This window comes from Cervus canadensis, chromosome 1, assembly GCF_019320065.1.
Source record: "Cervus canadensis isolate Bull #8, Minnesota chromosome 1, ASM1932006v1, whole genome shotgun sequence".
NCBI lineage: Eukaryota > Metazoa > Chordata > Mammalia > Artiodactyla > Cervidae > Cervus > Cervus canadensis.
Window position 1 is genome coordinate 24,045,721 of NC_057386.1, and position 12,734 is coordinate 24,058,454.

General features: G+C 41.6%; 1 protein-coding gene across 2 annotated transcripts in view; it reads left to right on the forward strand.

The window, feature by feature from the left end:
* The window catches only part of KAT7 (lysine acetyltransferase 7), a 33,219-nt gene extending 25,021 nt beyond the window's left edge, over positions 1-8,198 (forward strand). For both annotated transcript variants that reach the window (XM_043470960.1, XM_043470970.1), the window contains 6 exons: positions 568-657; positions 875-1,015; positions 2,032-2,125; positions 4,734-4,880; positions 5,478-5,584; positions 6,529-8,198. In XM_043470960.1, coding sequence (XP_043326895.1) covers positions 568-657; positions 875-1,015; positions 2,032-2,125; positions 4,734-4,880; positions 5,478-5,584; positions 6,529-6,630 — 681 coding nt within the window. In that variant the 3' untranslated portion in view covers positions 6,631-8,198. The remainder of the gene's footprint in view (positions 1-567; positions 658-874; positions 1,016-2,031; positions 2,126-4,733; positions 4,881-5,477; positions 5,585-6,528) is intronic.
* The last annotated feature ends 4,536 nt before the right edge of the window (positions 8,199-12,734 follow it).

The following is a 12,734-nucleotide window of genomic DNA, read 5'->3' on the forward strand; positions in this document are numbered from 1 at the left end:
TCAACCAGGTTTCCTTGCCTATTTTTCTAAAGCCACAGAAGGACATGTCCTATTTCATTATAGTACAACAAAGGAAACATTTGGAGAGGGGGCATGGTTTTTATCACTGGGTCTGTTTTCTAATCTGAAAAGAAGACCGTAATGATTTAGGTGGTAATGAGAAATTACTGGTAAAGATGAGAGTACCTTCACTTAGCGACTCTTAAGCTGCTGGAAATAAGCTGCTTAAGAATTTCCTGTTGGCACAAGCCATTTTATAATAAGCCTGGGGTATTTTTTATTTATCTTACTTTTACATAGTAGAAGATTTAATCTCCTGGGTTGGAGGAATGCCAGAATATAATCCAGAAAACTTGTTCCAAACTGCTATAAAAATCCGTAAATATATTGCAGTGAATTTAGAAGCCTTTCTTTGTTTCACTAAAAGAAAAAAATCCATTTTGCTGTCAGTTTGTCAAACTGTCCATCTCAGCTAACCCAGTTCGACTTGTGGTTCCTTTTCCCTTTCGAGCAGCAAATCTTCCTGGGAAGGTTTGTTTCCCTGTTGTGAATTCCATTCTCTTACAGGCTAAGTGTGTGTGGAAACACCCTCCTGGTGATGAGATATATCGCAAAGGTTCCATCTCTGTATTTGAAGTGGATGGCAAGAAAAACAAGGTAAAAATGGTGACATCAGAAAAAGGGATGGAAATATTGTACTTTCATTAGTTTTAGAAGTTTATCTCCAGCTTGTAAAGAAGATAGAACTTTTCTATTGGCCAAAATACAGTTTCTGCTTCATTAACAATAATGGTATGATCTTTAATTTTAGGCCTTTATCTGATAAGTATAAGAATCACTTGCCCACACATAAATGCTGTTTCTTTACTTCCAGATCTACTGCCAAAACCTTTGCCTGTTGGCCAAGCTTTTTCTGGACCACAAGACATTATATTATGATGTGGAACCCTTCCTGTTCTATGTTATGACAGAAGCAGACAGCACTGGTTGTCACCTGATTGGATATTTTTCCAAGGTCAGCGGGATCTGGAGATTAAGAAGCTGATGACCAGAGCAGGGTGGTTAATGTTGGCATATGAAGCCTCAAATCACTGACAGAAAGAGGCGGTTCCCTGGGCATTGATGATTGCCCTTCTCTTAAAGGGTGGCAGGGGGGGTGGGGTGGACATCCACGTATCAAAGATTATTTAATGAAAATGTGCAGTCTTTATGAAAAGCTTTTGGTTTATTCATTTCTGGACTTGTGGGTTGAAGCTGCTCATTAGTTGCTGGCCAGCACCCGGCCTACTAACCCACAAGCCCACATTTTGCCATCCAAGCCAGCCAACTCTCCTGGCTTTGCTCTCCTCTGTGTTATTAGCTTAAAACCAGGAAATATGTTCCTTTTGCCTGGTTTTTTAGCTGGGCTTCTTCACTGATAACACCACTACACCTTTAAAGATTCAGGGCCAGATTTTGCTTATAACTTTTCAATGTAGCAACTTTGTTGAAATATAATTTTCACATACCATACAATTCACTCATTTAAAGTGTACGATGCAGTGGGTTTTAGTATAGTCACAGAGTTATGCAGCCACCACGCAGTCACCACTATCAGTTTTTGTTACTCCCAGTTTGAAACACCGTACCTGTAAGTAGTCACTCCTCATTTCCACTCATTCCAATCCCAGGCCCACTGTCTCTATTTAAGCTTGTATATTCTGGACATTTCACATAAATGGAACATACAATATGTGATTCAAAGAGTGCTACTCTAGACTGGATTCAGTGTTCTAAACCTTCTTGCCTTGCTCTTTGCCTCTAAAAAAGAATCCAAGAGTCAGTACCCTTAAGGTGAGACTGGAGGTCTCAGCTAGGGAAACTCTGGGTCAGCATAAAGGGTGTGGATGTACCAGCTATGAGGCCTGACAGCCACTCCCCAGGGCTAATTAGCATATACTTTGCAAGCAGACTTGCTTGTATCTGGGACTGCTGAGCCACCTTTGGTCCCATATTCTTCCAATCTTCTCATCCGTTTGCTCTTGATTTTAGGAAAAGAATTCATTCCTCAACTACAATGTATCCTGTATCCTTACCATGCCTCAGTACATGAGACAGGGCTATGGCAAGATGCTCATTGATTTCAGTAAGTAAAACAGCCAAGTCATAAGTTGCACAAGCACGGACTGTGTGAAGCATTGTTGTCTCTTTGTCCTATGGTCTGTCTTCACAATTCCTGGCATATAGTGGAATTACACTCATATTAAGTGAATGAGTAAGTGGAAAAAACCTGAACATTGTCAGTTGGCCTGACACACATTGAACACTCGGATGAATACAGGACCCTGAGTTGGCACCTAATAGTCTGAGATATAGGGGATAGTAAAGTAAGCTCTTTAGTATTATCCTAATGTGAGATTTATGAACAGCGCATATATGCGTAAAGCTTCAAATTTGTTTACGGGTGTTAAGTTCAGTTTTGTAAGTTGTTCTCTAAAGGCATTCGTATACCTGATAGAGGCTTTGGGTCTCAATCATGAATGCTGTATTTCGGAATTTGGCTACTCAGTAAAATTTATTTGTAACCCTAAAATCAAAGAACATGCACATGGCAGCGAAAAAAGTCACCACATGTTTCCAGATGAGGTCAAACAGATACTTATTTTGGCTTTCTTTGTTTAAGCTGGTGTCCTTTAGAGCCATGTTCATATTTTTATGCTTTTTGTTGCTGTTTTTATCTTTATTATTATTTTTTTGGCCATGCCACGCAACTTGTGGGCTCTTAATCCCCCTGACAGGGATCAGACCCAGGCCCTCAGCAGGGAAAGGGCGGAGCCCCAGCCGCCAAACTCCCTACTGATTCTCAGCGGCCCCTGGGCACAGTGCTGAAGTGCTGTCTAGTACGGCCGGGATGTGCCTTCCAAAGAAAATGTGTTTTATAGACAGGTTTTATTCAGGCATTCGTGATTGTGCTGTTGGCTTTTAATTCAGTGTTAAATCAACAGTATGTATTAAATAGGTGTCTTTAAACAAAAACATATAAAACAGAGTTGGTTATATATTGATTGGTTGATGAAAATGTGACAAGGGGCCCACAGGAACCTAACCCTGTATTTACCCCAAGAGCAGTGGTTCGATATAGCTTATTCAGTGTTTGCTATGACTTTATAGAATATAATTACTGTAAATAATGAGATTCAGCTGTATTTTATTCCATGTTCACTGTAACGTGATGTATTTTGGTCAAATTAGAATTCCTAGAATCAGCTTTTTGATCCTTTTTTTAAGCCACCCGGTTAGAGATTAATCAGGAAATGACATAATCCACTAATGGAGTTGAGGGGATTGTGCATCTTTGAATAGGTAACAACTATTTTATAAACTTTGTGGAAATTTTCAAACATACACTAAAGTAGCATAATAGTATAATAAACCTCCTGTAATGATCACCATTTTATGGCCAGTCTTGTTCTACCTATAGTCCCACACTCTGTTATTTTGGTATCTAAAACTATAAGGTCTGTTATACCTAAAAAAGCCCTACAAAACAAAAAATTCCTTAATGTCATAAAATACACTATTCAAATTTTCATTATTTTGTGATTTGATTCTTTAAAAACAAAAAAAAGTTTTTACTCAAATCCAGTTAGAACTGTGTAGCTTATAAATCAGTTTTTAGTTTAGAGATTTCTGCTCCATCTCTTTTTTTTTTCTTTACTGTTTATTTGTTGAAGAAAACAAGTTGGTTATCCAGTAGTTTTAGTTTCCTGAAGTATGAGTTTGCTGACTGCATCCCCCTGGTGTTGAAAGTTAGATGTTTAGCTGTTAAAACTGGAGACTTTGTGAAATTAAGATCATGTCTATTCCCATCTACTGTCCCCCACCAATATTTCATAGGCAGTACTGAGATAATCCATTCTTTTTCTCTTTTAAGAACTTTTAGGGTTACTTAAAAAAAATTTTTTTTAAATTATTTTATTTTTGGCTGCACTGGGGCTTTGTTGCTTTGCCTGGGTTTCTCTAGCTTCAGCGGGCGGGGGCTACTCTTTGGTGCGGTGTTCAGACTTTACTTTCCAGTGGCTTCTTTTATTATGAAGCACAGGCTGTAGGCTCTCGGGCTCAGTAGTTTTGGCTCTCGGGCTCTAGGGTACAGGCTCATCAGTTGTGGTGCACAGGCTTGTAGAATCTTCCTGGACCTGGGATTGAACCCTTGTCCCCTGCATAGGCAGGAGGATTCTTGTCCACTGCACCACCAGGCAAGTCCTGAGATAATCCATAAAGTGCAAAAATTTGAAAAAGCTTGAAAGCTCTATAGTGAAATGACTTTCAAATCTGTTTCCATCTACTCTGTTCTTTTTTTTGGCTTGTGGGATCTTAGACCCTTGACCAGGCATCAAACCTGGGCCCCAGGCAGTGAAAGTGCTGAGTCTTAATCACTGAACTACTAGGGAATTCCTCATCTACTTTGTTCTTAATGCATACCTACAGATAACTATTAATATTAATAAGTTTCTAGTGCAGGCTTCCACTAGAAGGCTTTTATATTAATGTCTATTATAAGTAAATGTTAAAACACATTTGTCCCCTTTTGTTTGTACAAAGTCAGTCAACTGTACAACAGCTAATATATGGCATTGCATTAAATAAATGAACCCCGATGGATATTGCCAAGCAGACTGTACTCCTTAAATCTTTATCCATTTTGGTATGCTGTTATTAGGATGAGATACAGTGTCTGCATTGTTCTCTGGCAGGTTATTTGCTTTCCAAAGTGGAAGAAAAAGTTGGCTCCCCAGAACGTCCACTCTCAGATCTGGGGCTCATAAGCTATCGCAGTTACTGGAAGGAAGTGCTTCTTCGTTACCTGCATAATTTCCAAGGCAAAGAGATTTCTATCAAAGGTTGGTTTTTTGCTCTTAGAGAATGTTACCTGTGATGTTTGCTCCTCTGAATATTCTGACTTTTCTCTTTGGCCCTGTTCATGTTTTGTAATCTGCGAAGATAATGCTGCATTCTGTGTTTCATCTGAATATGAGAGCGGAAGGCTCACTAATGTGGACCACTCACTAAGGTGCCTAAGGATTCCAGAGTATTTGGCCCTAGGGACTGGTTATATGATTTGGTTTCTCAAATTTTAGGTTGCTAACACTTTAATTCACAAAATTCTCAACAAAAGCAAGAAAGAAGAAGAACTTCAAGTCATTTGGTGCACACAGGAATTTCTAACATCCCGGAATATTTATGCGAGAGTGAAATAATTTAGTTTGTTCTTTGATTTCAATTCCTATAGGAGCCAAAGTGGTTTCCTGCTGTACTGTCCCTCTTTTGTAGTTATTTTAAGTGGTCAAATGAATACTTTATAAACTTCTGGACGGCTTGGGTCAAGTAGCAAAGATTCCAAACATTTGGAGTCTGTGTAGATTTCCTTCAAAGGAGAGGGGTCCTTGGTAGCGGGGTGGAGAGGTCTGCATTTTGAGCAAGTAGCTCTTCTGTTTCAGAAATTAGCCAGGAGACAGCTGTGAATCCTGTGGACATTGTCAGCACTCTGCAAGCCCTTCAGATGCTCAAATATTGGAAAGGAAAACACCTAGTTTTGAAAAGACAGGTAAAGTTTCTGTTAGGCTCTTACGCATTGCTTTATATCTGCTTGAGGCCTAGCAAAGTGGAGCCTTCACAACTTAAAGGTAACCTTCCCTTTTTAAAGAGTCTAATTCGTGCAGCTTTTCCTTAGTCTCATGGTTAGGCTTGTCTCCAACTGTACCCTTATCAGAAGCTTCTGGTAAGCTTCTGTCTCATACCTGGATGACAGAAGCATCAACAGCTCCAGTTAAGCAGCTTTATGGTGCACTGTTGTACTTCTGTCCTTTGATGATTTTCTTACATCAGAGAAGAGTGCCCATCTGTGGGGGAGAATCCCCATAACCTCCAGGGCCTGTAGAAGTGGTTTTAAATTCCTTTAACAAATGCTATCTCAACTCATGTCAATTTGAATTTTTTTTTTTAGTTCTACCAGTTTATTGCTACCAACCCATCTCCCTCCACCCTCGTGCACACATGCTCAGTCATGTAACCCCGTGGACTGCAGCCCGCCAGGCTCCTCTGTCCATGGACTTTCCCAGACAAGAATACTGGAGTGGGCTGCCATTTCCTTCTCCTGAAAATTTTTTAAGTTGACTTACAACATTTACTCTGGAGGGGCCATGAAAACCCACTCTAGTGTTCTTGCCTCGAGAATGCCATGAACAGGGTAGGTTGGCAGGGTTGCACAGAGTCAGGCACGACTGAAGTGACTTGGCACGTATGCACAACATTTAATAAGGGAAGATGGGTAATGATTTTCAGGTCTTGCTGAGGGCATAATAGGAAAAAATGGATAAGGTAGGAGAACATTAGGTAAATCAAAAGAACTTTTTTTATACCTGTCTCACACCTTAGTATATTATGAAACCTTTGGTGATTTCTTCTTTGCTAACAATCATTTTGGAATCCACATATAAAGATGTTTTAGTTGAATGCATATAATAATTTTTTCCCATTGTTTTCTCTCAGGATCTCATTGATGAGTGGATAGCCAAAGAGGCCAAAAGATCCAACTCCAATAAAACCATGGATCCAAGCTGTTTAAAATGGACCCCTCCCAAGGGCACTTAAAGTGACCGGTTACTCCGAGCCAGCGAACCCCAGCAGTAGGAATCCGTACCCTAGGGATCTGTCTGTCATTTCTGTTGCTCTTGTGATTGGCAAGTACAGTATCCTTTGGGAAGGCCATCCCCCTCAGGACTGTCCTGGCTCCGACCTTCGTGTACACTGCAGACGCTGGTTCTGAGGAACTGTTGTTTCGGCCTCAGTGAGGTTGCCTGGATGGGATCTCTATTAGACTTGAGTGCAGATCCCTTGTAGCACTGACCCAAGGTGTTCTGTTTTGGTACTGTACCTGTCCAGTCACTGGTTCTCTCCTCTGGCCCCATGAGGTTGTGTCGTGTCTTCTAAACTTTGTAATAGTGCTTCTTGCCACCTGGTCACGAGACCACCAACTACGGTTACTGCCACCAGGACCTTTCCAGTTATTCCTTACACGTGTTTTTGGAGGGGCAGGGAAGAGGTGACACTTCTGAGTGTGTGTTGGGAGGGGTCCCTTCCCTTTGGATTTCATCTCACTTTAAGTTATTTCCTCCATTTTTTAGTAAAAGACCTGTTCTTGATCAGTATCAGGCTGACCAGAGCCAAATACTTCTGAAGATTCTCGCAGGGATTAGTCTTGGTTACAGCACATGATCTAAATGAGATGGAGAAAAGAATTGCGAGGTGGTGATTTTCTATTTGGATTTGAGTTCACCTGTGGGCAGTGGGCAACATCTTGGTGAAAGGGAATGAAATACTACTTTTTGCCTCACCAGAAAGTGCCCAGTAGTAAATGTTTTCTTCTCTTTACTCCCTGCCTCTTTTTACTTTTTCAGGTGCCAAAATAATTTCCAGTTCTCCCTTTCATGCTGCATGATAACCAGTTAATTATATTGCAGAAACCTTTCACCAGTACCGGTCTGATATTGCACACCTAAGTTGCACATAAGTTGCATTGCTTTTGTCTGAACATCCTTGGAGAAGTGATTGAAAATGACTTCCGTATCTCAGCCCATGACTCAGCAAGGCAGAATGGCCACCCCTGCCAAGGTTTGCTTTTCTTTTCAACAGTGCCTCACCCTCCCTCTAAGGACTAAAGTGCTTATGCCCTTCCAAGAACTCCATTTCCTTTTTGGGATTTACCACCATCCCCCCATTCTCTGGTCTCCTCTATTTTTGGTGTCGTTTAAGTGAAGGAAGAGATGCTCCCTCTAATTTCTCTCTAGCCCATTATAACCTGCTATCTTGGGGCAGCTTTTGATGTATGACATGTCACCCTTCCCAACTTGGTCTCCTGCAACACTGCTGTCTTCATGTGGAGCTCTCACCACAATCCCAACTCTGGTCATTTGTGCCTTTCTCTTGTCATCTTTGTACACTACTTATATTCACTGTGGGTTGGGGGGAGCTAACTTTAAGCATGTTCAGTGGCAGCTCCCTGCCAGTTTCAGTGTCACTGTTAAAATTTACCCAAAAGCAATTTCACTGGGGGTTTTCTTAAGGGGTAAAGGCCTTTTACAGAAGCTAACCCTTCCCCAAATGTGGTAGAATGTGCTGTTCTATATCTACTCTTCAATAAAGCATGTTCTCTGCTGAAATTTGTTTCACCCAGGATCTCTCATTTGAGTATGGAATGGTGTCGCTGGCCTACTGCTAATAAGAAATGGACTTGGGGTTTATTTTCCTAGCAGTAAACTGACTGTTCAGGGACATGATTTGTGGGTGGGGAAAGTTGTTTTTTCCTCTGATGCAGGCTCTCTGGAGGGAGTGCTTACTCTGAGCTTGTCTAGTTGATGGAGTAAATTCTCTGTGCCACACTCTGGTTCCAGCTAACAGATACGCATAGCTGTGAGTAGTTTGTGTTATCCATTTGAAGACCCAGCCAGAGGTAAGGCTAGGTGGGATAGCTGTGGGAGGTGGAAAGAGACGTGTCCAGGCTTGCTTGCCAGTAGTGAGCAGTGCCATCTCTAATCACTGTCTCTCTCAGGTTGAGGTGATTTCTGAAAGTAACTGCGCTTCCCTGTAGCGTTTACCTAGTTTGAGAAATGGGAGACTGGGCACTTAACTGGATGGTGGAGAGGAGGAGGGTGGAAATTGTATTTGTTGGAGTGGTTTTGCCCCCTGTGGCCAGCATGGTGAGAACCTCTCGTGGCAGAAAAACTAAGTGTCTTCCTTGGTAAGGTTAGAGTCCTGTGTGTCACCTACTAGGGTGGGAAATGGGATGAGAGAAACTCAGGCTTATAAAAAGACCATTCTTACACATATCTTAGAGAACTGTGTGCCCTGATTTCCTTCTTCTAGGTGTTTGCATCAAAGGGAAATTCTGTTGTCTCTCCCATTTTGGAAAAATTGAGGAAGGTAACATGGACCATGATAGTGGATAGACAGTGCAGATCACAAGTCTTTGGTTATTGCCGTCCCTTTTCCTCACCTAGAAATCAAAGGAAGATTTCTCTGCTTTAAATCCTTACAGGTGTGGGAACTGACCATTCACTTCCTTGGCTGTTTTGAGTCAGACTGTTCCCTGTGGCTCCTTTTGTACCTGCACAAAAGAAGTTTAGCTTCTTAGGCTCCTTTGTTAGAAGAGCAAAAGTCTGGAATCATTCCTACATCAGGCTGAGACTCCGTAAGTGGAAGCACCAACCATTTCTAGAGGAAGAAAGCCCCAGCATGTGCTGGTTGCTTCCTTTCTGCTTAGCACTGTGCTGGGTACTTTAACACTGCCTTGTTTGACCCTCCCCTCTGCCATTTGCTTTCTTGGCTTTTTTGATTCCCTAATGATTTACCTTCTCCCTTCTAGTTAGTTTTGTTTGCTTCAGCCACAGTCCCCCATGCTTCTAGTGGCTTCCATTGCCAGAGAAATGACAAGACTGGTGAAAACTTTAAGATGAAAGAATTGAGTTTAGTTACTCCTGTAGGCAGCATTTGTAGGTCAGGGACCTAAACCAGGATACAGAGATGTGCCTCATTCTGGTTCTACTTCTGATTTAGGAATAAACTGTTTAGTAAGCACTGTCCCTTTACTTTTGTGGTTTCCTTCAGTCCTTACCACGTCATCACTGGAAGGTAAATATTGTAGCCCTCTTCCACAGGAGAAAATTTGAGGCTCAGAAGTCTTACTGCTAGGTTATAGAAACAGATTGAGAGCTTTGCTTCTCTTGAGTCCAGATCCCATGCTTCTGACAAAACTACTGTGAGTCATCTGATGCCTCGGTGCCTGCTTTCCCATTTCTCACAAAGGGGAACAATGAGTCACATTAAGTAGTTTTTAAGAATATGGTGTGCCCTTTATATGGCAAGATGATTCTCTGGACATGACCTGAGCTTTGGTTTATCCCTGTGGTTCTGGGCGGGTTGCCTGACTGGGGTTAGGAATGGCCTCTCATGGAGTTCATGTGAAGCCAGTATAAAAAAATACCACAGCTTGCTTCCATCATGCATTCCTTCTGGAATATGAAATGAGTGAAAAGCAGTTTTTTGGAAGTTTATTAGTAACTAGGCATAAACATGTCTGCCTTTTCCTCCTTTGAAGAGCAGTTGATATGCCAAACATTGAAGTCAGAGCATGGTTTTTATGATCCCAGGTACTGGGATCAAGCAGTATTGCTCTCCGTGGTGATCCTTACCCGTTTTACTTTAACTTCTGACGCTTTGAGAATCTAATAAAAGTATTGGGTCTTTTAAAAGAAAAATATACAGAAGTACAAATATGCACACATGTGTCTACAGTTCAGGAGACTGAGGGTTTGAGAAAGCTCCAGTGAAAAGGCAGATGGGAGCCCCACCTGCCTGCCTTCACTCAGCCCTTGGCATATGCATGGTTTGTGCAGGTCCCATTAAGTGAGGTCCAGTGACGACCAAAGAGAAGGCCTTACTGAAGGTTAACATCCTGCCTGCTCATGGTTTCACAGATACACTTATATATACAGTGCTTTATAGGGTTTTGCATATTCAGAGAATACGGTGAAACTTTGCTAAATGTAAAACTACTAAAAACTACTTTTTGCTATTCATTGGGATCATGGAGTTATAGAATTTGACCACTGGTTTTACTCCAGCACTTTGTGCTACAAACTTGTATGACTGCATCTCCCAGACTGTCTCCTGCTGATGAGGGCAGTTTAATTGCCCACTTCCTTTGTGGTATCTTCAACAGAATGCCAATGAATGTCACTAAGAAGGGGGTAAAAAAGGACTGCCTAGTGAAAAATGTCCCTTGTGCTGAAATATCAGTTTGTCTCTTCTGTCTTATGTGATACCTGTAGATGTTACCACCATTCTGGGGTTTGGGGTTTGTTGATTTGTGCCCAAGAGTGGAGAAAATAACCTGTGTTGTTGCACAGCTCTGGCTCTGCTGCTCCCTCCGGATGTTCTGTGTGAGAACATCTTTACCCTGGACAAGTCATGTCCATTCAAGAAACCAGTGTTTCTTAACTCGGTACATGTTTTGGAAACCACTCACATTTTATTCAATCATATGCCAAGTTTTTAGAAACCTATACCCTTATCTCAAAAGGTGTGGTAGATCACCTCCAGAAATGGTCACCAACAATCCCATCTCTGTATATGAGTGCTGCTCATTCCAAAAAGAGCTAATTTTCCTTCAGGGTGTGGGCTGGACTTTTCACTAATCAAAGCTGCCAGAAGTGATACTCTAGCTGTTTCTACTTTTGCTGTTGGAAACCTGACATATTTTCAGACCAGAAGCTTAAGTGTCAAAAATCCAGACCCTGTACGCAGGCTGGATGCAGCTTCAGAATGACCCCTGCTGACCTCCTGAAACTAAAGAATCATCCAGCTGAAGATTGCCAACCTAGAGAATCATGAGAAGTACTGTTTTATTTTTTTGGCCACGCTGAGTGGCATATGGGCTCTTAGTTCCCTGACTAGGGATCAAACTCATGACCCCTACAGTAGATGTGCACAGTCTTAACAATTGGACTGCCAAGTAAGTCCCTGGAAGTATTTTAAACCATTGACTATTTTGGGATGGTTAGGCATACAGATACATAGCAGTGGGTAAGTGAAAAAAGGACTTGAGATTAAAGGACCTTCTGACCTTTTGAGAATCTAATAAAAGTATTGGGGTTTTTTTTTTTTTTAAAGAAAAGTACATAAATGCAGATATGCACACATTTGTATACAGTTCAGGAAACAGACTTTGAAGTCATTTCTGAACTTGGGTTAATAAATAAACTGGTTTGAGAAGGCTCCAGTGAAAAGGCAGGAACCTCACCTGCCTGCCTTCACAGTTGGGCTTTGTAGATTTATTTTGGTAAATGATTGCCTGTGATTGGAAACCAGATGTGCCCAGAGGAGGACCTCCACCTTGTGTAACTCCAGGGGAGTACTGTTCATGCAGTGGCACCCACAGACCCAGTTTAACCCTGGTTGATATCTCAGCTTCCAGTCAAATTGCCTCTCGGGTCCTTGCCTAGCCTTAGAATTCCTAGTCACTACCTTACAGAAGTAGATCAGGAAAGGTGAATATCCTGCTATTAGGAAAAAGCTCTCCAGTTCACCCGGAGTTCATGTGGCTTCCCATTCTTGGATTAAGTTCCCATTTATCTTGGCTTTCAAGTTTCCATAAGTGGACTCCACATGGGTAGTTTTCATCATTCCCCTACACAGCCTCCACATGCAGCTGGATTAGTCTCTTTTCCTGTTTTCATTTGGGAAGCCTCCATGTCAGCATTCCCCCAAGTGAAGTATTACAGGTAAAATGGGTACTATAGTCAAACTTGGAAAACATAGTTGAAGTTGCATATTGATGTTTCTTGAGTTCAGGGCATCTCAGAACCTCTTGAGATTTTCCAAGAAGGAGACAGAATGTAACGTTTCCTAAAATGGTCTGGAAGGATTCTCTGGAGACCAGTATGCTGTGGGGCAGACATTTAGATGTTTCTTTAGTACTTACTGAAATGGCCCAACTAAAAGAATTCCTTGTGAAGACTTATTTTTCTGCCTGAGACATGTCTGTAATTGTGGCAGACACCCAAGTCATTGTAGGGGTCAAATGTGCTTGGAATGAAGGACCCTTCCCTCGAATCCTGGCTCTGGGATTTCCGGTGCAGATTGAGGATCGTACTTGTGGAGGTAATTTGTCTAATATATTCAGTCATTCATTTGTATAC